Below are 26,953 nucleotides of genomic sequence, written 5' to 3' on the forward strand. Positions count from 1 at the left end.
TAATGATATTAAAATGAATACTACTCTGGTACCTGTGTTTTCACAAATTGAGATAATCAGTATGTTCCTATTATTATACAAGAAATACACTCTTGAAACTAAAGGCATGAAATAATATGTATGCTGGTTCCCTCTTTGTTTTGGATTTTTTTGGGGAGTGGGGCAGTAATGGGCCTTGAACTCAACCTGGGCACTGTCCCTGAGCCTCTCTATGCTCAAGGCTAGCACTCTACCACTTAAGCCACAGTGCCACTTCTGGCTTTTTCTCTTTTTGTGGTACTTAGGAATTGAATCTGGAGCATCATGCATGCTAGGTGAGCATTCTACCCCTAAGCCACATTCCCAGCCCGGTTCCGTTACTCTTATCCTAATAGTTTTTCTCTCTTGTTCCCTATCCCTCTTTCCCTCGCTTTATCCCTCCCTCCCTTTCTCCTTCCCTCCCTCCCTCCTTCCTTCCCTCCCTCCCTCCCTCCTTTCCTTCCTTCCTTCCTTCCTTCCTTCCTTCCTTCCTTCCTTCCTTCCGCTTTCAACAAGATCTAGCTTTACTGCTCAAGCTTGTCTGGAATTCCTGATCTCAAGCCATCCTTTTATCTCACCATCTTAACTAGCTGGTACTACAAGTATAATGCACTGTGTGTCCTAATGGCTGTTGACTCCCTTGTGCATGTAAGGTAGATAATAGTGACATTTGCATATGACTTTTTTTCTCTTGAGTGCATACTCCTGTTTCTTTTCTTCCTTCTATTATTATGACTAAATCCTCCAAAATGCATGTTGGATTGTCGCATATCATACTACTCCAAAATTTAGTAGTCAGTAGTTGAGCATGGTGATTGATAAACCACCTATAATGTGGTACTTGTGAGGCTGAGGCAGGAAGATTGAGAGTTTGAGGACTGCCTTGGCTATATAGAAAGACCTTGTCAAAACAGAAAAAATAGTGATTTTCCTCAGGTCCTCAGAAGCCTTGCATGCAGTTGCAATCAGCTGTGTTTGGAGTCATCTAAAGATTCTGCTGGGCTTCAGATCTGAATGCTTTTCCCTCATGTGTTTCATAGCTCAGCTGGAAAGACTGGAGCAGTGGGGGCTGGCCAGGCATCTCTCTTTTTCCAAGCAGGCTTTCACATAGCTTGCTTGAGCTTCCTCACATATGGCATTCTCAGGGTAATCAGATTTCTTACATACAGGCTGGCTTTTCCCAGAGTGAGTGCTCAGAGAGGGGAAGAAGTTTCCAGGCCTGTTAAAGACTATGCCTAAGGTATCAATTACACAGACTTAATCAAATTTAAACCATCCTTATATTTCTGGGATGAAGTGTGTGTGTGTGTGTGTGTGTGTGTGTGTTTTAAGCACTGAGTTAGACTTGCTGATAATTAGTATTTTGTAATTCTTTGTAAGACGGTTTATAGTTTCTTTTTTTTTCTATATGTAAAATGAATTGAGAAGCACTGTATATTTTCCCCATCATGTGAAACAACTTACATCATTTAGATACAAGCTGTAGATATCACCTGTTATTGTAGCTCATTTTGTACTGCTATAAAAGACTTGAGGCCAATATTCCAGCCATAGCATCCCTCCTGGGCTTCTCCAAATGCAGGTCCTTCTTATATACAAAACACATTTATTCCATCCTCAGTTGCTCAAAAATCTTAGCTCATTGCAGCCTAAACTCTAGAATCCAGTCTCATCTAAATTACATAGGAGTAAGAAAGACGCAAGGTACATGCCATTTTTTTTTTGGTTTGGGGGTTGGCTTGTGGGGCCTGAACTCTGGGCCTGGGCACTGTCCTTCAGCTCAAGGCTAGTACTCTACCATTTGAGCGACAGTACTTTTTCTGCTTATGTGGTGCTTCAGAATTGAACCCAGGGCCTCATGCGTGCAAGGCAAGCACTCTACCACTGAGCCACCTTCCCAGCCACGGTATATGCCACTTTTAAGGCAAACTTCCTTCCTTTCAGCTGTGATCCTGTGATATCAAGTAGGTTGCATGCTTCTGAAAGGCAGTGGTGGGACAGCCATAGGATACTAATTTCTATCATAAAGGGAGAAGTAGGAAAGAAAAAAGGGTAACACATCCCAAGCATGTCCCAAACCCAACTGAACAAATAATACTAAATGGTAAAGTTTGACAATAATTTTCTTTTCCTGTATGTTTATCTTTTAGACACCCTGAGGTTGAGATTAGTCCCCAGGCCTCAGGGGGCCTGACCCCTTTGGCTTTGCTAGGCTCAGTCTGTATAGCAAGGTTGGAGTATCTTGTTAATGGCTATACTTCTGGAGTCTTGGGGGCAGTCCCACCCTTTGGTTTTCATTTTCTAGTGGGGACTCTACATTGGCCCTTCCCCTGTGTCTCCACTCAGCTTTGCCCTAGTGGAGACTCTTTGAAAAGCCTTCAGGATGGTTCTCTCATTGTTTTGATGAATAACATCTGTCTGGCTTCTTTCCATCCCCCTAACCTCCTTATTTAAGTGTTGCTTAGCCATACCTTCTGTATTCTCTATTGAACATTCTTGGTCAAACTGAAGGGTTTTTTTTTTCCTCCCCAAATCTTTATGTTCTACTTCTCTTTTAACCGATAAACTACATTTAAGCCATTTCTCTCCATGTATAGTATTTTACCATATGCTCTTAAAAGAAGCCACACAGCAAATGGAGTTTTGCTTATTTTTTTTCACTGAATATATCTGGAGATATAAAAGTTTGCTGTTTTTAAGATTCATTTTCCATACCTCTATACTCAATCCATCCCATTCTACTCCATCCCCATCCCTTATAGGTGTTAGAAACAGTTCAGCTGGTTCTTTGCCACTTTGTAAAAAAGTTGGTCTTTCCTATAGTTTCTATTGCTTTGGTCACTTTGAGGTCTCAGAATTGTCTTTACTGTTTGATTCATAACAGCATTCAGATCATGACTACTGAGACATTCTCTAAAAAGATTCAGGCCCTCATTATAGCTCTCCTCATCCTCTAAGGTCTTTCCAGAATCACCCTTTGCTCTCTATTCATGGCAATCTAGATCTTCTCTAACTTGCTCCCCCAAATTCTTCTAGCTTCTACTAAATCCCAAAGTTGTTTCTACATTTCTAATTATTTATTATAGCAACCCCTCCCTCCTGGTACCAATAGTCTTAGTTTTCTTTGTGTTGCTTTAACAGAATACCTGAGATTGAAATTTTTATAGTGCATAGAAATTAATCCTCAGTTCTAGAGGCTTGGAATTCAAGACCAAGTCACTAGCCTGTGACAAAAGGTTTGTTGATACATTTTATCATGTTGGAAGGTGTCAACAGCAGAGGACAGAGGACTCAAGGGAGAGAAGAGGGACAAACTCACTCTTTTATAATGAACCCACTCCCAAGATCATGGCCTTAAACCATTTATGAGAGTGAGGTTTTCTCTCCCAAAACTGTCAAAAAAGCTTCAACCTGAGTTTTGGAAAGGACGTTTAAACCATAGCATCTGTAAAACCCTCGTAGCCTATTGTAACCCCCGCCCTTTCTGCTTTGTTCGTCTTTTTCATTTCTCTGTGGTTATTGATCTGTTCAGGTTTTCAATCTCTTGTTGAAACAGTTGGCAAGTTGGCAATTTATATGTTTGCTAGAAAATCATTTAACTATTTTTTTCTGAATTGTTGGCATAAACTTATATAGAGTATTCCTTTTCAATAGAAAAAAAATCTTGTCTATATCTGTAGTTTGTCCTGTTTCTTGTTTCTAATTCTGAAGTACTTTTCTGTGTACTTCCTCAAGCATGTTTATTGTGCAATGAGTAGATTTTAAATTAAACTTGCTAAAAGGCACATGGATGGTATTATGAAAAGATCTGGGAATGATTTAGCCTGTTCTGATGCCAAATGTGGTTCATGTCTGTAGTGAGTTATGTGAGTTGTAAATTGGAAATGTGAAGACTTGATTATTGTTCTGAGACTATTGCTTCATCAGTATTGTTTGCTGGTTCTGAGAGGACATCTTGGTTAGACTTGACACTCTGATTATCACATGCTTTTACACCACCTACCCTCTCCTCAATAGAACTTTCCCACCCACGATGCTACCATTTTCTTCTTCATGAAAGTACCAATGATATTTTGTCCTATTGGAAGCCATTACCATGAGACTATGTGTTCTCAACTATGTGTACGGTCTAGACAGAGGAATGTAGAAGCTTTAGGGTAGACTCCCGGTCTTTTAGGAAATTATCATATTTCATAAGCCTATCAACAAGTATTTGAGTCATTTTTTTTTGTGGTGGAGACTGCTGTAGGTGCTGTAGACATGCAGAGGTTTTTGTGGAGTCCATAACAGTGTAGTTCTGGCCCACCTTCCCAGGCTGTCTTTCAGGCCATTGCTCCCATTGTTTTAGCACATTGCCTATCTTCAAAAGCAGATCCCAGTACCCTACATGGCTGTTTGCTTGAATATAGGTGTACTACTTGCCCTTCCTTCAAATTGCGGCTTAAGCCTGGAGCCAGTGGCTCATGTCTGTAATCCTTGCTACTCAGGAGGCTGAGATCTGAGAATCTCATTTCAAAGCCAACCCAGTAGGAAAGTCCATGAGATTCTTATCTCCAATTAATAACCAGAAAACCAGAAGTAGCACTGGCTCAAGTGGTCGAGTGCTTGCCCTGAGCTGAAGAGATGAGGGACAGTACCCAGGCCCAGAGTTCAAGCTCCATCACTGACCAAAGAACAAAAAACAAATTGCAGCTTAAAGCCTGTTTGTTTGTTTATTTAAATTTTACCACTACTGAGGCTTGAATTCAGGGGCTTTATCTTTATACTCTTACTTGTCTTTGTTTTTGCTCAAGGCTGGTGATCTATCACTTGAGCCCCACTTCCACTTCTGGCTTTTTGCTAGTAATTAGAGGCAAGAACTTCACAAGCTTTTTTCCAGGCTGACTTTGAATCTTAGTCCTCAGATGTCAACTTCCTAAATAGCTAGGATTACAGGCCTCAGTCACCAGCACCTAGTCTCTTTTAAGTGATTCTTTAAAGAGAGCCAGTTATCACTGACTAATATAAGTACTTTGCAGAAATAATTAGATTTGCTCATGTAGATAACTCCACTGAAGTATTTGAGAAGATATGCTATGATTACTTTGGGAGCAAGATGAAATATGAGCTAATTGATAGGAAGATGGGTGGATTGATAACTGCTTAATGACTTGCTATGAGCCTAGTGGGAAATTTGCAACTACATGGCACAGGGTTCTGTTTGTTTTATCTGGTCTTGTTCAACAAGTCTGTTCATTCAATTATTCATCTGCCAAATGTTTATTGAGTACTACAGATTAGGAGTTGCAATATGCTTAAAATATAATTGTGAACGTGAGAGATATGGTTCTTCTTTTTGAGGATGTTAGAGCTAGACACTTGAGAGAAGAAATTTACTAAGCAAAATGCAGCAGCCATGTGAAGCTGTTAGAGATGACAAGTAACTTAATAGATTTGCATTTCAAGATGAATTTTGACTGGGGTTAGGATATACTTAAATCCTGAAACTAATTGAGGGAAGCTTGCCAGATGAGCAACAGCCTTATTAAATATGATATGTATTTAGTTATCAGTCATCATTGTTAATAATCAGTGAGTTATTAATTGCCCGAAAATGTTTTATTGACAGACATGTTGTATCTAGAATGAGAAGTGATAAACCCTTTCTGCTTCACAGACTTCAAAAAGTGTTCTCAAGACAGTTTTCCAGGAGTTTCTTCTAACACATTATAATAGAACAAAACTAAATTTATCAGTCAATGAACATTTTATAGAATCTTAGAGAAATAGAATAAGAAGAAATCTTAAAATAGTCACTTGTTATATGTACACGTGTGTACTGTGCATTGAGAATCTTAAGAGAAGGATGAGATGATCCCCGCCCATTTTGGGTGGGGGAAGAGTATAGTTATTGAAAATCTATTATTGTTGGTCTGTGTATATGAATACTAGAAGGATCTCAGAACCAGCACTAATAAGATGTAGATTTGGTTTTAAGGCCTATAGAATCTAGTGTTGAGAAGTCATTGCAAAAAATATTATGAAATGAGATTCTCCTAGTGCTACCAAGAGGGGACCATAGTTCAGTTAAGGGGCTAGTACTCTTACTAAATATTAAGCTCTGGGGTTTCTATCAAGCTTCTTTTCTTCCAAATTGAGTTTCTTGGTCTGTGCCTGGAGGTACTCTGGTCTTTTCACATTGTAGCATAAATATTCTTAAGTTTAAGCCATACATTTGACCAGGTTTCTTAGTCTAATACTTGTCCCTTTGCTTCAGGAATGAAATTTCTTAGATTCACTTCCCTGGTTTTCATAATCTGAGCACTGCCTGCCTTTGTACGCTCATCTTGTCATTATGACTCATAAGACCACAAGCTCTGACTTCGATAAATTGTTTCTGTTTCCTGAAAATGTACTGCCTTTTCTTCATCCTTTTGTTATACATGATTTTCCTTTTTTTCTGCAATCTCTTTCTCTTACCCGATTCCTATTTTTCTTTGTAATATCAGCTTAGTTTTTACTTTCTTCAAAATACTTTTGTTCCCACCCATCTCCTTAGAAAAGGGGTGATACTATAATGATTGCTTATATGCCCATTTCTCCACACAGTTATGAAGATGGGTTTCTGATCTATGTTTCTACTACCCAATATGAAGCATAGATATGGTGTATAGTACTTGGTGAATTTGTGGCATGAATAGGCAAAGAAATTGTACACTTCTGTTGTTAGAGTTCTTGATTATAGCCATTCTAACTGGGGTGAGGTGGTATCTCCGTGTTGTTTTGATTTGCATTTCTTTTATGGCTAGAGAGGTTGAGCATTTTTTCATGTGTCTATTGGCCATCCTTTCCTCTTCAGAGAAGTTTCTCTGTAAGTCTTTAGCCCACTTATTTATTGGGGAGTTGTTTCTTTGAGGATTTGTTGTTGGGGGATTTAACAACAGATGCTGGAGGTGATGTGGACAAAAGGGAACCCTACTGCATTGTTGGTGGGAGTGTAAACTTGTTCAACCACTTTGGAAAGTAGTATGGAGGGTCCTCAAAAGACTCCACATAGAGCTCCCCTATGACTCAGCAATCCCACTTTTGGGCATTTACCCAAATGATCACAAACAAGATCATACTAAAGTTACCAGCATGACTATGTTTATTGCAGTATTATTTACCATAGCTAAGATATGGAACCAACCCAGATGGCCCTCAGTAGATGAATGGATCAAGAAAATGTGGTATATATACATAATGGAATTCTATGCCTCCATCAGAAAGAATGGCATTGCCCCATTTGTTAGGAAATGGAAAGACTTGGAAAAAATTATATTAAGTGAAGTAAGCCAGGCCCAAAGAAACATAGGTCCCATGGTTTCCCTTATTTACAATGCTAGTAGATGTCTGAGACAAACAGAAAAGGTCAGTTGTTGGGCGAAATGAACCCTAAGATAAGGACTCAAATGGTTTTGCTTTCTTGCTATTGTTTCTAACATATTCATCAGGTGATTTTTTTGTTGCTTTGTATGTCCCTTCCCCACGGTATAACCCCTGTTTTCACTGTATTTGATGTTGGTATAATTTGGAGAGCAGAAGGGAAAAAACAAATTGTTTAAATAGGGACACAGGTGGACCCATTGCAACAATGGATGTACAAGATGATATGTTGAAAAATGAACTTTACAACTTTGGCGGAGAGGGGGGAGGAGATGGGAGGGCAGGGATGGTAAGGGGAAACAAAGGAGGAGGCAACAATGCTTGATAAGAAATGTACTCATTACCTTGCTCATGTAATTGTAACCCCTCTGTACAGTATTTTCACAATAAAAAACTTAATAATAAAAATAAAGATGTTAGACATTGTCAGATAAGGAATTAAGCTAAAGATTTATAAAGTACAGCTATTACTTTGGTTGCTGTGTTAATAAGCTCAGTAAATGGAATTATAAAGATGGTTTTACATTGTGTGTGTGTGTGTGTGTGTGTGTGTGTGTGTGTCTCTGTGTCTGTGTCTGTGTGTCTGGGAGGGGGGAGGAGTCCTGAGGCTTAACCTTGGGGCACTATCTGTGGGTTTTCCTGCTCAATGCTAGTGCTCTACCATTTAAATCACAGCTCTACTTCTGGGTTTTTTAGTGCTAAATTGGAGATAAGAGTCTCACAAACTTTCCTGTCCAAGCTAAGATCCTCAGATCTTAGCCTCTTGAGTAGCTAGGATTACAGGTATGAATCATATTTGAAGGTTTTGGATTGGAAGAGTCTTTTCATTACTACATAATGTATTAGCATATATTTAGTGGCTTAAAACAATGCCCTTTTGTGACCTTTGATTTCTTTAGTAAACTTACTTGTGATGCTGGGGTTTGAACTTAGGACCTTGTCCATGTTAGGCAAATGCTCTTTCATTTGAATCCTTTATCTTGCGATGTCTTAAGGTCAAAAATTGGTGCACAGCCAATTTGAGCTTTCTGTTTATGGTCTCATATGGTGAGAAATTATAGTATGAGCTGTGCTGTGATCCTTTCTGGTGCTTACTCTCCTTCTTCAAGCTCCTGTGGTTGTTGGCACATTCCACTTCCTTCTGGTTTATGAGGTCAGGGCCCTTGTCCTCCTACTGGTTGTCTTCCTAGGCTGCTGTCAACTCCACAGATAATGCCTGTAGTTCTTTGACATGTGGCCACTCCCTAGGCCTTTAGTGATTCAAATCTCTTCTTTCTGGAAGGGCTTTTAAGAATTTACCTGGTGAGCTCAGACCAGCCCAGTATTGACTGGAAGGTTCAACCAGAACATACATTTTCTCATAGATCTGAAAGCAGGAAGTATGAGATCAAAGGGGCCAGCCCAGCTTAGATTTTTGGTGAAGGCTTGAAATGGATACCTTTTCGTTATTTTCTCACATAGCTTTTCTCTTCCTCCTTCTTTCTTTTTCCTTTTTTCCTATCCTTTTTCTTTTCTTCTTTAGTGAAGACATGAGATGGGATTGAGAGGAAAGAGGAAAGAAGGATTATCTTCCTATTCTGTTAGGTGATTTGGGTCCTTATATCATTGAAATCCCTTCACTGTGTAGAATAATATATTTCAGATGATGTATAGTATCCTTTCATATTCAAAAGTCTTGCTAACACTTCAGAGGAGGAGATTATACAGTGCATGTACACCAGGGACTATTGGCAAGGGTTTTTAAAAAAATTATTCTGCCTCTTATACATATTGTAGGATACAACACACTTTGTTGAGATATGGGGTATATTATAGGTAGAATAATATACCTAGAAGGCACCCAGAGCCTGGTACAGTGGGTAGAACACTAAACTAGGACCCATATATTTGGAAAGCTCACCAACCATGTGCCTGAGAAAAATAGATTTTGGAATCTAAAAATGTGTTTAACATACTGTATTGATGCTGAGGTTTGTTGGGGGGAAGTTGAGGGAAAGAAAAGCAGCCTCTGCCTGGGAATAGTGGGTTGTGATAGAAAACATAGCAGTGAAGAAGCATGGCTTTAGAGTTCAAAAATCTGGGTTGAGGTCTAATTTGCATCTCACTCATTCTTTTAGCTTTAATTTTCTCACGTGTAGTGTGGGAATGACTGTACAAAGTATGAGGATGGTAGTGAAGATTAAATGAAATCTATATTTCAGTCTTTTAGTCTAGTGCCTGGTACATAGAAAGCATTAAATAAAATGTATATTTGTTCAGCAATAGTTACTAAATAAATTAATGCATATTATATGCCAGATACAATTAGGTCTCAGGAGTTTAATAACTTAATATTACTATGCTTGATCTCCATTTTATTGGAATCTAAATTGCAGGCTGCATCACAAAGAGTTTCATCTGTTTTAATCAAATAAAGCAGCCAATTAGTCAATCAATTAATTTACCAAGACATTGCCTGGATTGGCCTTGGACTTAAAAACTGTGCTTGAACCTCTTGAGTATTGTAATACAGGCTGGTGTCACTATACCTGGCCTTTAAAGTGTTTTAAAACATTCTGTCATTGATTGTTTTTGATCAATGAATTATATCTAATCTTCAGAAATTTGTAAATTGTGTTATTTCTTCTAGTACGTGGCCCTGGTTTTCATATAAAAAATTCTTTATATTTTATTTTCTGAATGATTGCTACACTAAGACCAGAGTGTTCAGTGCTGTGATCCTCTGGAGACTGCTGCTGATATGTGTGTTTTAGAATGGCATTCTGATGGGGTCAGAGAGAGGAAAGCCTTTTACTAATGCTGAGTGGGGGTGCTTATAGTAGGAATAACAAGAGGGAAATGGTCTGATAAGAACATCCAGAAAGAAGAGTCAACAGTGTAGGTGGCTGAATGTGGGAAAGGAGAAAAAGGAAAAAGCAGAGAGTAGCCCCATGTTGTATTGCTGTCAGGTTGCAGTCCTACAGGACTCCCAAAGTCAGGGAGTCTAGATTTGGTTGATTGAAGAATTCTAATATATAATTAATTTTAGTTACTAGAAAAACCTTTTATCATCAGTGAGAGGGGTGCTATCATGACTAGAAGTATACATAGAGCTAACTTCCCTTAGACACATCTCAGAGTGAAAAGGACTGTAAAAGTAATCAAACCTTCACTAGAGTATCCAAAATAGCATTTATCAGGGGTTAAGAAAGATAAAGTGCTTAGGTATAATATTTCTACTTGTCTCCAAAGAAATTTAAACCTGGACTTATGTGTCAAAACCTCTGTAATTGCATGTAAATGAGAACATTTAAAATCCTCCCCTTAGCCATGGTTCTCACTAGATACTATGTTGGAAATGAACTATATAACTTGTGGGTGTGGAATACTGGGGAAAACTGGGAGAGAGAGTGAGGGAAGGAGTGACATTGTACAAAAGAAATGTACTCTTTATTTGATTTATGCAGGTGTAATCCCTCTGTACATCACCTTTATAATAAAAAATTAAAAATAAAGTCCCTGTTCCTCTCCCTCTCCTCCTCCTTGGCTTTTAACTCAGGGCCTGGCGCTCACTTTGCTTTATTGCTCATGGCTGGTGCTTTACCACTTGAACCAGGCCTCCAGTCTAGCATTTGCTGTTTAGTTGGAGACAGAGTCTCACTGGTAGACCTTCCTACCTGAGCTGGCTTTGGACTGCAGTCCTCTGGATCTCTGCCCTCCTGAGTAGGATTTATAGATGTGAACCACAAGCTTTTAGCCTAAAATCTCTTGTAGCCTATAAGAAGAGAATCTGCAATACTTGGCCATGTTGCTGATCAGACAGTTTTTAGTCTTTATGTCCTGTTTCCCTTTCTATTTTTTAAAATTGTGAAAATTGTGGTTTAACTGCAATATAAGTAATAATAGAGGTGATTCAAACTATGTGTAGATAAATCTTTATAGATCAGATTTTCTGGAGGCTGTTTGGGAAGATGAGTTACAATAAGTATCTGAACACATAGCAGGGTGGGAAAGTCAGCTGAGTATTAAGTAGGAAGTGGAATTGAGAAGAGCAGGAGTTGCAGCTGAGTAGGCAGGGTGCTATTGACCCAGTAAAGATGATGGAGGCCATGATTGAGAGATGAACAGATTTGAAATGGCCTTTGAATCAAGGCAGTTTGCTAAATCTGAGGATACAGTCCAGACTTTAGGTCCTGTGATTTGGAAACAATGGCGGTCATTGCTTCCTGAGACATTCTGTGTTTTATTGTTTTTCTTAAAACATCACTCTGAGCTGTTTCTCTGTTTCTCCATGTTCTAGTTTAGAATCTTTTTATTTTTTTTGCAGGTTTTTCTTTTTCTAATCCTTTTAATACTGACACTCCCTGGATTCTGTTCTAGGCTCTGTTCTCTCTCATTCTCACAGTCTTGCAGGGTGAGCTCATTCACTCCCATGTGTTAATAGCGTTATGAAATATTGCAGTGTCCCACGACCTTGTCAGAATCTGTGTGCTAGCAATTGCCCCATGTTTATCTCTGCCTCCAGATCTCCTGATCTGCTTCAACTCATAGGCAACACCGCTCTGGAATGGTGCATCAAACGTCTTAGACTGCTCCCCTTAGGCTCCCCTTAATAAAAAATGTCACCATTTTCCTCACTTTCCAACTATATTCTTCTTCTGTTGTCTTTTTGCACTATAACTTGTATAAAATAAAATGGGGAATTAATTTTTACAGATTGACAGATTTTGATGAATATATACCTATGTTATTATTCAATGTATAGTATTCTCATTATCTGGAATGTTCTTTCATATTCTCCTTTGCCAGTCAGTGTGACACCCTCAACACTGAGTCAAACACTTCTTATTGCCTTATTCTTTACTAACTTTTCTTCTTGAATTTATAAGTGGAATCATATGTGCATTCTCTCTCTCTCTCTCTCTCTCTCTCTCTCTCTTTTCTTTGTTGGTTGTGGGGCTTGAACTCAGGGCCTGGGTGCTGTCCCTCTTTTGCTTAAGGCTAGTGCTCTACCACTTTGAGACACCGCTCTACCTCTGGTTTTTGAATGGCTAATTGAAGATTAGAGTCTCACAGGGACTTTTCTGCCTGGGCTGGCTTTGAACTGCAATCCTCAGATCTCAGCCCTCTGAGTAGCTAGGATTACAGGTGTGAGCCACTGGTTCCTGGCCCATACATGTACTCTTGGTGTCTGGCTCTCTTGCTAACAGACCGCTTTTCTTTCTTTCTTTTTTTTAGTTTTTTTAAATTATGATTAAGTGATTATGATTGAGTACATAAATTTCAGAACTTTCATAGTCTTGTGAGATAGTGATACTTAGTTAAAGTCACAAACACATTCTAACCTTCATGGGTCAAATTGTCTTTGTGGTGGTCTATAAAGTCTATGAATTCAATGAGTTTTGACAATACAGCTATTTCTTCCACATCCGGTGATATGTACATTTCTTTGCTTTTGCTTAGTGTTGCCTGTTCCTTCTTTCCCTCTTATTCCCTCCCTAACATCGCTGCCCTTTAGTTGCTTAGTTCATTTTGATCAGTGTCCTGTGCAGCTGATGGGTTCCGCTTTGTATGTTTTCCCCTGTTTCCCTCTATTTCTGTAAACAGACAGCTTTTCAAATTGTTGAGTAGAGCCATAGTTTCTTCCTTTTAAATATGGAATGGTAACTCCTTCTCTGGGTTCTTTCCCCTTTGGGGCTATAAAGAATAATAGGATCACTTTTGGTCTAGATATGGTCTAAGCCTCCCCCAAAGGTTCATGTATTGGAACTTGGCCCCCAGGGAAGTGATGCTGAGAAGTGGTGGAACCTTTAGAAGTGGGGCTAGTGGAAATCCTGGGGTCATTGAGCCCTTGGGAGGATTAATATAACTCTTGATCCTCTTGATCCATTATCTCTTAAGGAGATAAAAGAGCAAGCTCCCCACATCCCACATGGTTTGAGATGTGACTACTTGCTCCCCCATATGCTTCTGCCATGATGTTATGTTACCTACTGCCCTCACTAGAGGTGGAATCAGTGAGATTCCTTTCATCTTGAACTTGGAACCACCAGAGCTGTGAGCTAAGTGAACCTCTTTTCTCCATCTGTTAACTGTCTCAGGTAGAGTTGTCCAGTACCTTACACAAGTGTTTTGTGGTCATGTACTTAATTTCTTTTATATCTATGAGTGGACCTAACAGCTTTTTACAAGAGGTGTATATTTGGCTTATTAGACACTGTCACTTAGTTTTCTAAATTACAGTTTTATAGGAATATGTAAAAATTGGAGTTGCTCTACTTTTTGTCAACACTGTAGGCATTGTAATTGCTAATCGTTATGTAAGTTGGCTTTGATATATAGTGTCCTGATTTTTTTTGGGGGGGGGTGATATTCAAGTTAACTCATGTCCTCATGCTTGCTCAAAGGTAGGTGCTCTGCCACTTGAGCCACATTTAGCACTTTTTGCTTTTTTCCCAGTTCTGTGACTATGACCTTACTACCTATTCTTCCCAAGTAGATAGGATTACAAACATGCACTATCATACCCAGCTTAGCTTTGATGATAGGATCTTACTGACTCTTCCCTAGGCTAGCCTGTCTTAAACTGGTGCAAAGTTGTTCATGATTTCCACTTAATTTCCTTTAAGTATCTGTAATGATGTCTTCTCTTTCATGTCAGTGTTGCTGTTTTAGCTTTTCATTACTAATGCAGTACCCAATACTTTATCAAGTGGAGAGGTTTGTTTAGCTCACACCTCCAGCACAGTGCAGGTTCTGACACAGGCCCATAGTGGGCAGATGGTGGAGTATGTGTGAGAAAAGGAATCACGTTTTTTTTCTTTCTAAAATTGTTATTATAAAGGTGCTTTATGGAAGAATTATAGTTTCATAAGTCAGGTAATGAGTGCATTAAGAATCATATCTTAAGTTAGGAGCAGGGACAGCTTAAGTGGGACAGGCTTACTCCTTTTGTAACAGCTCTATCTCAAAAACCTAAGGGATTTCATGAGATTTACCATTTGAGAGCACACCTCCAGTCACTCCATGTCTTCCTACCAGGCCCCATGTTTTAAAGGTTCTATCATCTACTGGCACCAGCACCCTGAAGACCTTGCCTTTAATCGTGTAAACCATATTCAAATGATAGCAGTTACCAATTTATTTCACGCGTCTTTATCTCTCCTCTCTCTCACTTTTCACATTTTCATCTCTCCTCTCTCTTACTTTTCACGTTTATACCATCTTTTCTGTCACCATTTTTATTTCAGACAGTGCCTTTTGTTGCTCTATTGTTGGAATAATTTCATGCCAGCCTTGTTGGTAGTCCTTTTTTTCTGTGTCCCATTCACCTTATTATAAGAAGAGTTTTCTTTTTATTATAATTATTATTGTGTGTTAATTATATAAATCAGTGCATTTCAGCATTTGTATCTGCACTCCCATCTTCCCTCTCTTACCCTCTAATCACTCCCTATCCCTCCTCTCAGTCCCCAATAGTTCCTCTGGTAGCTTTCTAAAATATAAACGTGTAGTTAAAAAATTTTCAGTTTAAATCTGTGTCTCTGAGTCTCTCCTGTCTCTCTCTCCCTACCTCTATCTCTTCCCCTTTCTCCCTTTTTGCCTCCCTCCCTTCTAACTTCCCTCCCTTTCTCCTTTTTAAGCATCCAGGGCCTTATACATGCTAGGCAAGCATTCTACCACTTAAACTCTGTCCTCAGCCCTCCAGTTTATCACTTTATTGGTTTCTTAATGCCTTCAGAATAAAAATCTGAGCTCCTTCATATGGTGTACAAATCCCTTAATGATAAGTTATCCATTTGTTCTCAATAGACTTCTATTCTTCCTGCATTTACTTCTCCATTTTGCAAGCCATAGGGAACTATACTGACTTTCTTTTTTTTTGTCGTGGGGCCTGAATTCTGGGCCTGGGGGCTGTCCCTCAGCTCTTCAGCTCAAGGCTAGCACTCTACCACTTGAGTCACAGCGCCACTTCTGGCTTTTTTCTTTTTGCTTATGTGGGGCTGAGGAATCAAACCCAGGGCCTCAGGCATGCAAGGCAAGCACTCTATCACTGAGCCACCTTCCCAGCCCCTATACTGACTTTCTAGAAGTGTTCTGATTTGTGATTGTACATCTTTAAATTTGCCTGTAGGATTCAGTTGGATTAACATTAAGATGGAAAATTTTCATATAATTTCTTCACTGAGATTATGGCTTATATCTCATTGTCATGGTCTCAATCTTTTATAAACATTTATTTGATATAATACCTTTGACCTTATTTGTACTTATGTTCACAATAATAGCCCTTTTAAAGCCATTTTCTATTTATTACTATCTCAGAGTCTATTAGATAGCAACTTGATTTCTCCTCTTAGCACTGGTGATGTTTTCTTTCAGTGGGGAGTATAAATACTGGTGTTGAACAGTCACCAGAGGACTAGATGGTATATAGTGCTTCCTGTATACAGAAAGAGCTCCTTATAGTTCTCATCACAGTTTGTGAAATTAAGAAACATTACTCTGAAACTAACCAGGCAGTTTGGAAGTAGAGCAGTTGTTTCTTTTCTTGTCAGTCCTTCACTTCTTCACTCCCAGGAGAATTGGGATGGCCCACATTATTTGAAACACCTAGCACTTCAAACTTTTATTCTCTGGTTGGATTTGTAAGGGGGACATTATTAGCTCTGTCTTGATGTAGCAGGGGCTCTGAAAGTCTATTTGGATAACACTGAAGATTGGAGGAAATGTGACTCTGTCTGTATGTTTTAAGCCCCTAAGGTAAGATCAGAAAGCGTCTGGGGCAGTGAGAGCCAAATAGTTGAAGTCATACATTAATTATGGTCATGAATCATTTTTATTTTTAAAGTCTTCACCATTTGACAAGGTTGTTTGCATAGTACCAGTGAAGTTTTTTGCAGTGCTTTCTCCCTTTTAAAGTAACAGAACTTTTTGTTGTTGTTGTTGATTTCCTCTCTAAGTCTATAATACCTATCAGGTTTAGTAAAAATTGATCATTCAGGCAGGGTCCTGAATGTATGGTCTTTACCTTATGATTTTTTTTTTTTGTCCGGTCATGGGGCCTGAACTCTTGGCCTGGGTGCTGTCCCTAAGCTCTTCAACTCAAGGCTAGCGCTCTGCCACAGCGCCACTTCCAGCTTTTTTTTTTCCCCCTGCTTATGTGGTGCCAAGAAATTGAACCCAGGGCCTCATGCAAGGCAAGCGCTCTACCACTGAGTCACCTTTCCAGCCCTTATGATTTTTTTTGACATAATATTTTGAAGTTAGAAATGTAGGCATCATATTGACCTTTAAATTACTCTAATGTATCAATCAAAATATCTAACTCTGGGACCATGATTTTTATATATGAACCTTTAGACAGTCAGTAAATCTATTTTCAGTGCTTCTTTTGTGCAGCATTATATGATACATTCATGATACATATGAGAAAATGAGTCCCCCTCTCTCCCACAAAGACCTACTAAAGTGATAGACAAGGAAGTAGACAGCTGCTGTAAGATGTGGTTCTTGAACATGACTTGTCATGATGTCCTGTACATGATGTAGCATGTGAGGAGAGTGAGTGGGTCTAGCTTACTGCTATATCAGGGAAGGCCTTTGAAGAAGAGCTTATGCTTGAGTTGTCTCTTAAGGGTTTAAAACTTTACTTACCTGCTAATGGGCAGGGAGAACTTGGAGGCAGATGCCGTAATACTCATACAAAAGCATAGAGACAAGATAGGGCATGATATGTTTGTAGAATTGCCAGCAGATTATACTGATGAAATTGAAGGTATAAGATAAGGAGTATCAGAAAATGAGGTGGGCCTGAGATAGAGGCAGAGACCATATCACAAAAGGTCCTTCCCTTGTTTGAACATTTCTTTAGTGGTACTCTTGTAAGAGAGTGGTACTGTGGCTAGAAATTAAACAAATATAGACACCTAGAGCAAGAAGTAGTATAACTTCCTCTATTAGATTCCCTAGATGTTCTGAGGAAGTTGTTGAATTTTGGATTTCATGAGCAAAGTAACTGTAATGACAACTTGTTTATCCCTTTTTAGATTACCCAAGAAATACTCAAAAACTATCAGGCTATTTACAAATGTGCAGAATGTATCATGAGTAATTTTTGTGTGTTGTGCCATAATAATGTTGCCAGTGGCACTAATGCCATTAATTCCTTAATTAAATGAGTGTGTGTGTGTATGCACATGTGTAATCTTAACACTCTAATTAAGATTAGTAGCCAGTTTTTTTTTTGTTTTTATTTTTTGTTTTAAGCTGGGTGCTGGTGGTATACACCAGTAATCCTAGCTGCTCAGGAGGCTGAGGGCTGAGGATTGCAGCCTGGGCAGAAAAGTCCCAGTGAGATTCTTATCTCCAATAAACTGCTCAAAAAAGCCAGAAGTGGTACTGTGGCTCAAGGGTTAGAACATTAGTCTTGAACACAAAGAAGCTCAGGGGCAGTGCCCAGGCCCAGAGTTCAAGCCCCAGGACCAGCAAAATAAATAAATAAATGTTTAAAAAATTATAAAGGTGATGTACAACGGGGATACAGTCAATAGCCAGTTTTCTTAAGCTAAAAAATTACATAGGGTTGGTCATAGTGTAAACCCTGTGAGATTTGGCATAGCCTTTTCTCTGGTCAAGATATCTGATGTTTCATCAACTCGGATTGTTCTCCTTATTCCTGTTAGTCCCCAGTCCACAAAAACAGCTAGCGACTCTTCATTTGTCACCATAGGTTGGTTTTACTTGATCTTGAACTTTATATAATAAACATATAGTTTTGTGCTTTTTTGCTTCTAGTTTTCTTTACTGAACAGGAAATTTTTGAGATTTATCTATATTCTTGGGTATATTAGCATTAAATCCCTTTTTATGGCTGAGTAGCTTTGAACTGTATGAGTATGTCTCAATTTTTAAAAAATTTTCTATGACTGGTCTTTTACAAATCCTCTTGGTTCACCTGATTATTTTATAAGGGCTTTCTCAAATTCTTATGAGTCCTTCAGCGTAGCAATCTAACTCTCATTATATCAGAGGCAAGCAGAGAGGGGTTTCAGAGCTAATATTACTGTTTTAGGATTTAATTGCTGTACCTATTTCATTATAAATATGAATTGAAAAACAATCATTGTGGGTTCAGTATTTGTTTACCCTGAAAAGTAACATTCATGTCTATGGTTCGGTTAGAAGTTATAATGAACTCACTTAAATTTTTCTACAACTTATATTTCTAGGCTTCATAGAGCCCAGTGTGCAATTAAACAGACTCAGGTAACTGTTCAGAAAATTGGAAAGGAAATTGAAGAAAAACTAAGACTCACATCTACAAGCAATGAACTGGTAGGTTTTAAAGTGTTTACCTGTTTAAATACCATGATTTCTTAAGAGAGTTATCAAATTGTCCTTTAATTAATTCCTTCCCAAAAATCTTTAGATAGTTATACTATTTTTTTAATAATGAGATGTCTGTTGGCATATTTTCAATATTGGAAATAAAATGTAGTCTACAGGGTGCCTAATTCTGTAAGATGAGATTTTAGATTATATGTAATTACTTAGAAGATGATTAACAGAACGTCTTATTAAGGTCTTATAAATGTGAACTCTAAACCTGAACTGTACAGAGAATGAAAACTAGCTTTCAGGAGAAAGAAAATAAACTATAGGAACTAATCAACTTTTTAAAGATGCATTTAAAAATTATGTATGTTGAAGCATAATAGGTTGTCTGGACAGAATTGCTTTGGCAGTTGTGTTCTTTTAGTGAAGCATCTCCAAAGAAGCAGAAAATCCAACCCAAGTAACAGACTTCAGAGACTAGGATAATCTTGGGTTGCTTTGTATATATCTGAGGAGGGGGCTGGGGAAATGACAGTTTTGAAATGAAGGTTTTGTCTTTATAAATAGTTTTTAATAAATTAAGCTTTTTAAGAAGATGGAGCCACCTGCCTTTGAGTAGCTTGCAATGAAATTTGTGCTTTGGTTATGCTCCTTTTACATGGCATCTTCCAATGAAGTTGTACTTGAATCAAGTTTGTGCTGCAGAAGTGTGTCACAGGTGGGCAGTGTCCTCCAGATGTCCCTTGTGCTAGCACCTTTGCAAAGGACCTGCGGATCCTCAAACAAAAGCTACTCTGCAGGCTGAAGATTTGCCCAAGATAATAATGGGATACAAGAACTATAGAAAAGCAGCAATGCCACTCATCTACACAGGCTTCTTTCTCTCATGGAATTAGAAATTAATCTGTTAGCTTAAGCTGTATAAAATTGTTGACTGTATAAAATTGTAAAGGCAATGTCTCATTGTTCAACCTCATGTGTACAATAGTGAATGCTGTACCTGGCACATACCAGGTATACATATAGTGGTAAGCTGCAACCGCTGTGCTAGTAATTTTTTTGTTCATATCCCTTGTCTATAGAAAGCCTCCCATTGCAGAGACATTGTTTAACCACCTTTGTTGTAACTTAGGACCAATAAAGGACCAAATTCCAGGCCATAAATATATTGGAAGGGAGGAAAACAACTAATTTTAATCCCTTTCTGTAATGCACATAAATGCTGCATTTTTAGAACCTTTGTCTGGGGAGAAATTGCTAGGTTTTATTTTTCTTATTTTCCTCTCCCAAGGCAAGACTGGGAAATTACTTGCTTCATTAAGTGACAGCATATGCTTTGTCTCAGGATGGAAAAATGTATGTTTAATCCTGTTTTTCTAAAATGTAAGTGGTGACACACACAGTGTGGTGCTAGAATGTACGAGTTTTAAAAAGGTCACTGTGTATTTTTATGGCTGCCTCGTCAGAGTAGAAGGAAGTCATTGGAATTTTGAACTGAAAGTGAACTTAGAAATCATCTAGTTTCCTAAGACCCCGCTGAAAAGCACACCCTTAGATATTTTGTCCCTATTTCTGCTTCATTTTTCTCCACAGTATTTGTTATCATCAAACATGACACATATTTAATATATTTTTTCTCTCTAAACTCTCTTAGGAGATCTCTTAATATCTCTCCTCCTTCTTCTCTCCCCCCCCTCCCCTGAACTAGAAATGCAAACTTACATTATCACTCAAAAATAAACGTATTTCACTAGAAGGGAGGCATAATATTAGAAGAAAAAAGAAAGTATACTAGAAGAAAAAACATACCATTATGCCAGGAAAGGCTTCTGACAAAAGTCTAAAACATAGAAGTAAAAACTTAAGATGATGGCAGCAGAAATTTCAGAGAAACATAGTTAAATGCCAAAGAAAATGTTGGGCATTGATGTAATGTGAGAAGATGCCAAATCTTTGCAAGTCATCAAGTCTAAGCCCAATTTCTCATAACAATTAATTGGTTAGAACTAATTAAGAATTGGTCTTAGAAGGCAATCTGACTTATTTCAACATCAAATATACCTTCTCACTATATTTTTAATTAGGCTTAATGTAAACTGAGTTCTTATATATTGGAATTTCTTAGAGTATGTTGGCCTTAGACCAACTTGGATTGGGAATGAAAAAAAGGTAACAGTAAATATTTCTAGTATCACAGGTAAATCTTAAAGTGATTAACATGTAGATGGCATTATATCCTGAAAGTAAACAAGTATAGCAAGAATCACTATTTGTCACATGATTATGGGAAAATTGCTTTCCTCCTTCAACTCTTATTCTGATTCATTCTGAAACTCAGCAAATATTTATTGAGTATCAAATATGTGTCAAACACTTGTTTAGACCCTGGGGATTCTCCAATGTGGAGGGAGGAAGAGAGACATGGAGAGGGAGAAAAAAAGGGAGCATGAAGGGAGCAGGAGGATGATATCAAGAGATCCCCAAGACAGTGTAGTAGAGAGAAAAATATATCAACCACATGTCATATTTGATGATAACAAATACTATAGGGAAAAAGAAAGCAGAAATAGGGACAAAATATACTGGAGGTGTCATTTTCATTGGGGGTCTTCAGTTCACTTTCATTTCAAAAGAAAGTAGATTAATTCATGATAAATTATTCTTTTTCTGCATACTTGATAGTTTATTATTTATGCTGATTATGGGACTTAAATGCAGGCCATGAGCACTGTTCCTGACCTTTTTGTTCTAGGTTAGTGTTCTAACACTTGAGCCACAGCTCACTTCAGTGTTTTTGGTAGTTAACTGGAGAGCAGACTCTTGTGGACTTTCCTGCCAAGGCTGGCTTAGAATTGCAATCCTTAAATCTCAACTTCCTGAGTAGTAAAGATTATAGGCATGAGCTACCAGCACTTTGATCTGATTTTGTTGTCAATGTAATGGCCACCTAATTTACTATTGGGAATGTTTCTTGCTTTTCTATTTTCTGTACAAATACGTACAGAAGTAGAACTTTTTTTGGTAAATATTTGGTAGAAATTTATCATAGGAAGTGTCTAGGCTTGGAGTTTCTATGGGAAGGTTTTTGACCTAGAAATTAAGTTTCTTTGATGCTCTTATTCAAGTTGTCTTTGGTAGCCTGTGTCTTTCAATATTGTATCCATTTCATTTAATATGCAGATTTTTGCTTTTAGCCATTGGAATGGTTACTGTCTTTTCTATGATGAGCACTTTTCATATCCTATTAGCCACTTGTATATTTTCTGAGGAGTGTCAGCTCTGATATTTTTCCCGTTAAAGCAAATATTTTAGATTTACAGGAACTTGTAAATATAACTCAGAAAGTTTCTTTATATCTTTCATCCAGTCTTTCCTAAAATAAAAATCTTAAATACTCATGGTGCATTTGATGAGATACAGAGTCAAAATTAAGATTAACATTGACACGTTATTATTAGCTATTGACTGCAGATTTTGCCACTAATGCGCTTTCTAAAATAATTAGACTTGTTTTTTTAAAGTAATCTTATTTTGGGGGGGAATCAAAGGTATTGGAGATTGAAGTCAGAGCTTTACACTTGCTAGGTGAGTACCACTTGAGTCATGCCTGTAGCCAAATAATTAGACTTTTTATTTTAGAACACCTTTGTGTATGTAGATATCTATATACATATCATAAAGATAGTATAGGTATTTCCATACCCAATTTCTTTTATTATTATCTTGTTTTAATGCTACATTTGTCAAAATGAAGAAAACCATGTTGATAAATTGTCATTCATCAAAGTCTATACCTCATTATGATTTCCTTAGCCTTTATCTTATGTCCCTCTTTTATCTCAGAATCCCATCAGGAAACCTGTAGATTCTTGGGGGCTGTCTATGTAAACAGTCATATCTAGAAGTTTGGACAGTTTTATGCCCTTATTTGATTTTTCTGCCTATTTCCATAACTAGAATATCAGTGAAAGCCAAGTGATAAAAATGGAATCCTAGCTGGGTATAGTGACTCACACTTGTACTCCCAAGTACTTGAGAGGAAGAGATCTGGAGGATTATTGTTCAAGGCCAGTCAGGTGAAAAGGTAGTGAGACTCCTATGTGAAGCCATGTATGGGAGTATGTGTCTGTGAATCTAGATGTGAAATGCTTTTTAATGATTTTAGAAAATTCTCTCTTATTTTCAGAGCATTTTTGTTTGTTTGTGCTGGTCCTGGGGGGCTTAAATTCAGGGTCTGGACACTGTCCTTGAGCTTTTTTTTTTTTTGTGAAAATACTGTACAGAGGGGTTACAATTACATGGGCAAGATAATGAGTACATTTCTTATCAAGCATTGTAGCCTCCTCCTTTGTTTCCCCTTCCCATCCCCCCCCCCCCCCCCCGACCTTGAGTTTTTGACTCAAGGCAGGGAGTTGGTGGTTAATTAGAGTTTCATAGCTTTCCTACCCTGGCTGGCTTCAAACCTCCATCTCAGATCTCAGCCTCCTGAGTGGCTAAGATTATAGGTCGGAGCCACTGGGCGCCCAGCTTGAAAGGTTTTTGTTTTTTTTCTTTAATCATGATTGACTACTGTTGAACTTTTGTCAAATTTTTTTTGCATATATTGAAACAATCATAATGTTATTTTATTCATTTAATAAAATAAGCTACATTAGCTTTGTTTCAAATATTTTTAATGTTACTGTATATGATGTTAAATATTATGAGATATTAAATATTAATATTCCATATAAATATCTGGAATAAACCTAAATTGATTAGAATATATAGTCTCTTGGATTCAGGCCTTGGCTCAAATGATAAAGTGCTTGCCTAGCAAGTGCAAAGCTCTAAGTTCAGTCATCCTTAGCTAGGGAGTGGGTCATGTTGTTCTGACTCTTTCTACATTTAGTAAAATTGTATAGTCTCCTAAACATTGTGAATATCATTATTAAAATCTCTAGACTTCAGTGCTTTGCTCTGAACAAGTTTATGCTACCAGTGAACTTGGGATCAGCCTAAGCTATACAGTGAGACCCTGTCTCAAAGTTAATAAAGAAACAAAGCAAACAACAATCCAAAACCCTGGAAAACCCTCAAGAAGTAGCTTTTTGTATTTTATCAGTCTATAGTCTTATTAGAAGACCAATTGGTCAGGAATTTATCCTCTTTAAGTGTAGAACTCTTACACACACCCATACCCCCCTGACTCCCCACCCCTGTATGTCCTACTAGCTATACTTCAGTTATAAATCTAATGTTACCACTAGGTCTATGAAATTACTGTAGTGGACTTTGGCTCAGATTCCATTCTCAACAGTTAATTAGACATAGGTGTAAGAGATCCTACAAATAATGTTTAAGAGCAATTTGTTGGCTTTTAGGACATCTTCCATATTTCTGAAACTTTTCAGATTGTTGGTTATTTCAAATATCTCTGAGTGTGGAAGACTATTATATATGAGGATAAAAAGTGCACTAAACCACCAATTCTTCCAATTTTTTTGGTTTATAAAGCCCTTTTATACTCTTCAAAGTTGGGATAATCTCAAAGTACTTTATGTTTACTGTTGAAACTTATTATACTAGAAATTAAATCTGAGAAATTTTAAAAAATATTAATATCCCAATTCATTTTAAAATGCCACTAATAAATCTATTGTGTTAATAGAATGTCTTTTATGAAAAATAGCTTTTTGTTGAAATTGAGTTTAAAAAAATTTTAAAGTTTTAAAAATTGCTTTAAATTTTTTCTATTATGCTAATTTCTAGCTTAATTAAAAAACACCAGGATTCACACATCCATAATAGGTCCGTTGTAATATCAAAATCTTGTAGACGTCACCAGATATTTATGAGCAAGTCAAAAGAATTATTACGAATATATTTGGGATCTTCATAATTTTTGAGACCATGCTTGAAGAATTTTGGCTTAAGGTTCTTTAACTCCAGTGTAAATCTATGAGAAAATTGTTTTCCATTAATGTTACAGATTAATCTGTCATTCTCAAGTGAATGTTTAGCATTACCCATGATTTTTTGGTAAAGATCCATAAATAGAAATGTGTGTACTTGCAAATAGAGGAATGTGTGTGATTTTCTGATAGTGTGTTATGAAATGCTAAAATCCAGTTAAAATGAGATACAAGACATCAATACGTGACATTAACTATACTTGGAATAAACTGATAAACAGAACACAGAAACTCATTAGAAGCTACTTAGAGAACATGAAGATCTTTGAGCGACATGTCTTTGAAGCATTGAGAAGGAAGCAGAACCAGATCCCACATAGGCAGGATTTGTTTACTCATCAGAAATGAAAGCCAGCAATCCTGGCTTTGAATGACTTGATATATTTCTGTAAATGGGCCAGTTTCCGCACATGGACCATAACACAAACACACTGTACTCACGCCTTCCTGTATTAGCTTAGTATTTGGATTAACTTGTAACTGTAGTTCTTTGAATCTAGAAAACATTTTGAATTTGAGTATGTGGCCTGGAACAGAACAGGTTAACCTCTCCTCCCTACCCCCAACCAGACATAACCTGTGTTTTATAAAGTATTGCTTTTCTTTTTCTTTATTTTCTTTCTCTGTTCAGGTAGCAAATCCATTTACATATTTTTGTGGGAAGTTTTGAGTTAAATTGAATACTTAGCTCTTTATTGAAAAAGATTACTTCCCTGTCTGTTTTTTTTTCTTTCGGTAATACAAGACCCTAAACTTCTGATCATACTTGTAAATTGCTAAGGAAAACCCAAATGGGTCTTGACTCTTTTTTCTTAGTTGATAAGAAACCTCACTTTTCCCCTAACCTCTGCCCCTGCTCAGTTTTTAAAATTATAAAATACATTGTAATACAGGTGGCTCACACCTGTAATCCTAGTTATTTAGGAGGATGAGGTCTGAGGATCACAGTTCAAAGCCAGCCCAGTTAGGAAAGTCCGTGAGACTCTTATTTATCTCCCATTAGCCACCAGAAAATTATAAGTGGCGCTGTGGCTCAAAGTGGTAGAGTGCTAGTCTTGAGTGAAAAGCTCAGGGACAGTGCTGAAGCCCTGAGTTCAATCCCCATGACCAGGGGGGGAAATGTTTTAATATAAAATTCTGATCTCAGTCATGTTTAAATGTGTAGTTTAGTTGTATTAAACATACTCATAATATTTTAGAACTATTGCTACAAGCCATCTTCAAAACTCTTTTATCATAATATGAAAAGTCTGTATTTATTAAACACTAACTCCTGCTTCTCTCATATCTTGAGCCTTGGCAGTTACCATTCTTCTTTCTGTCTTGATGATTCTGACTACTTTAAGTATCACATTTACGTGGTTTCATACACAGTATGTCTTTTATGCCTGGCTTATTTCACTTAGCATAATGTGCTGAAGGCTTATCCATGTTATTGCAGATTACAAATTCCTTTTTAAGTCTGAATAATATTTTGTTGTTTGTATGCATTTCCACTCATATGGTAATGGATACATGTTTATTGCCTTTATATTTTTGAACCTCACTGGCTTTTGGTCAGTATTTACATTGTTTAGAAAAATAATTTAGAAATATTCGTTGTAAAGACATATTTCATAGACTTTTCAAGGCTAATATAATTATTAGAAATGAGGTTTTTTTTGCTTGTTTTCTTGGCTTATGTATCTTTAATAGATTATTACAACATCTGTTTAGAATCAGTATTTCAGGGATGAAGAAGAAAGCATTTGGATTGAGAAATGGTTGCTATAAAGTACTTTCAACTCAAGTGCCAAAATCTTGTTCCCTGCCATTACTTCAATGATGCACCTCACTTGGTCCCCAGGTTTCCTTACTGTCTATAAATCAAATCAAGTCCCAACTCTTTCCTTGTAAAGTTTTCCGCCAGCTTAATTCCAGGTTTTGGTAATTTATTTAGTGAGTAGATTTTTTTTCTATTACAATTTTAATTAGCTATTTTATACCTTTGGAAGGGCATAAGAATTTACCAGGTACAGCCAAATTACTATTTGGTCAAGATTTTATGTCATGGAAAACCATGAAAAGCATATTGTTTGACACCATTTGGTAAATGCCAGGCGAGAAGGGTGCATATATCTGCAGTGTGTTCTGTGTCTATTCCTAGGCAGACATGTATGTGTTCACTCTGAAGGCAAGAAATTGTGTTGTTTACCAACACTACTGGGACCTTATTGGAACTACCAAGGAGGCATTGAAAGCCCTTAGCTAGCATTCTCTGA

The 26,953-nt window shown here is 37.5% G+C and overlaps 1 protein-coding gene across 1 annotated transcript in view; it reads left to right on the top strand.

Annotated features, from left to right (window-relative positions):
• The window catches only part of Uvrag (UV radiation resistance associated), a 274,073-nt gene that overhangs the window by 96,634 nt on the left and 150,486 nt on the right, over positions 1-26,953 (top strand). Inside the window, exon 6 of the mRNA XM_013014162.1 lies at positions 18,633-18,738. Within this exon, the coding sequence (XP_012869616.1) occupies positions 18,633-18,738 (106 nt within the window). The remainder of the gene's footprint in view (positions 1-18,632; positions 18,739-26,953) is intronic.

Source organism: Dipodomys ordii, unplaced genomic scaffold (genome assembly GCF_000151885.1).
Source record: "Dipodomys ordii isolate 6190 unplaced genomic scaffold, Dord_2.0 Scaffold22, whole genome shotgun sequence".
Taxonomy (NCBI): Eukaryota; Metazoa; Chordata; class Mammalia; order Rodentia; family Heteromyidae; genus Dipodomys; species Dipodomys ordii.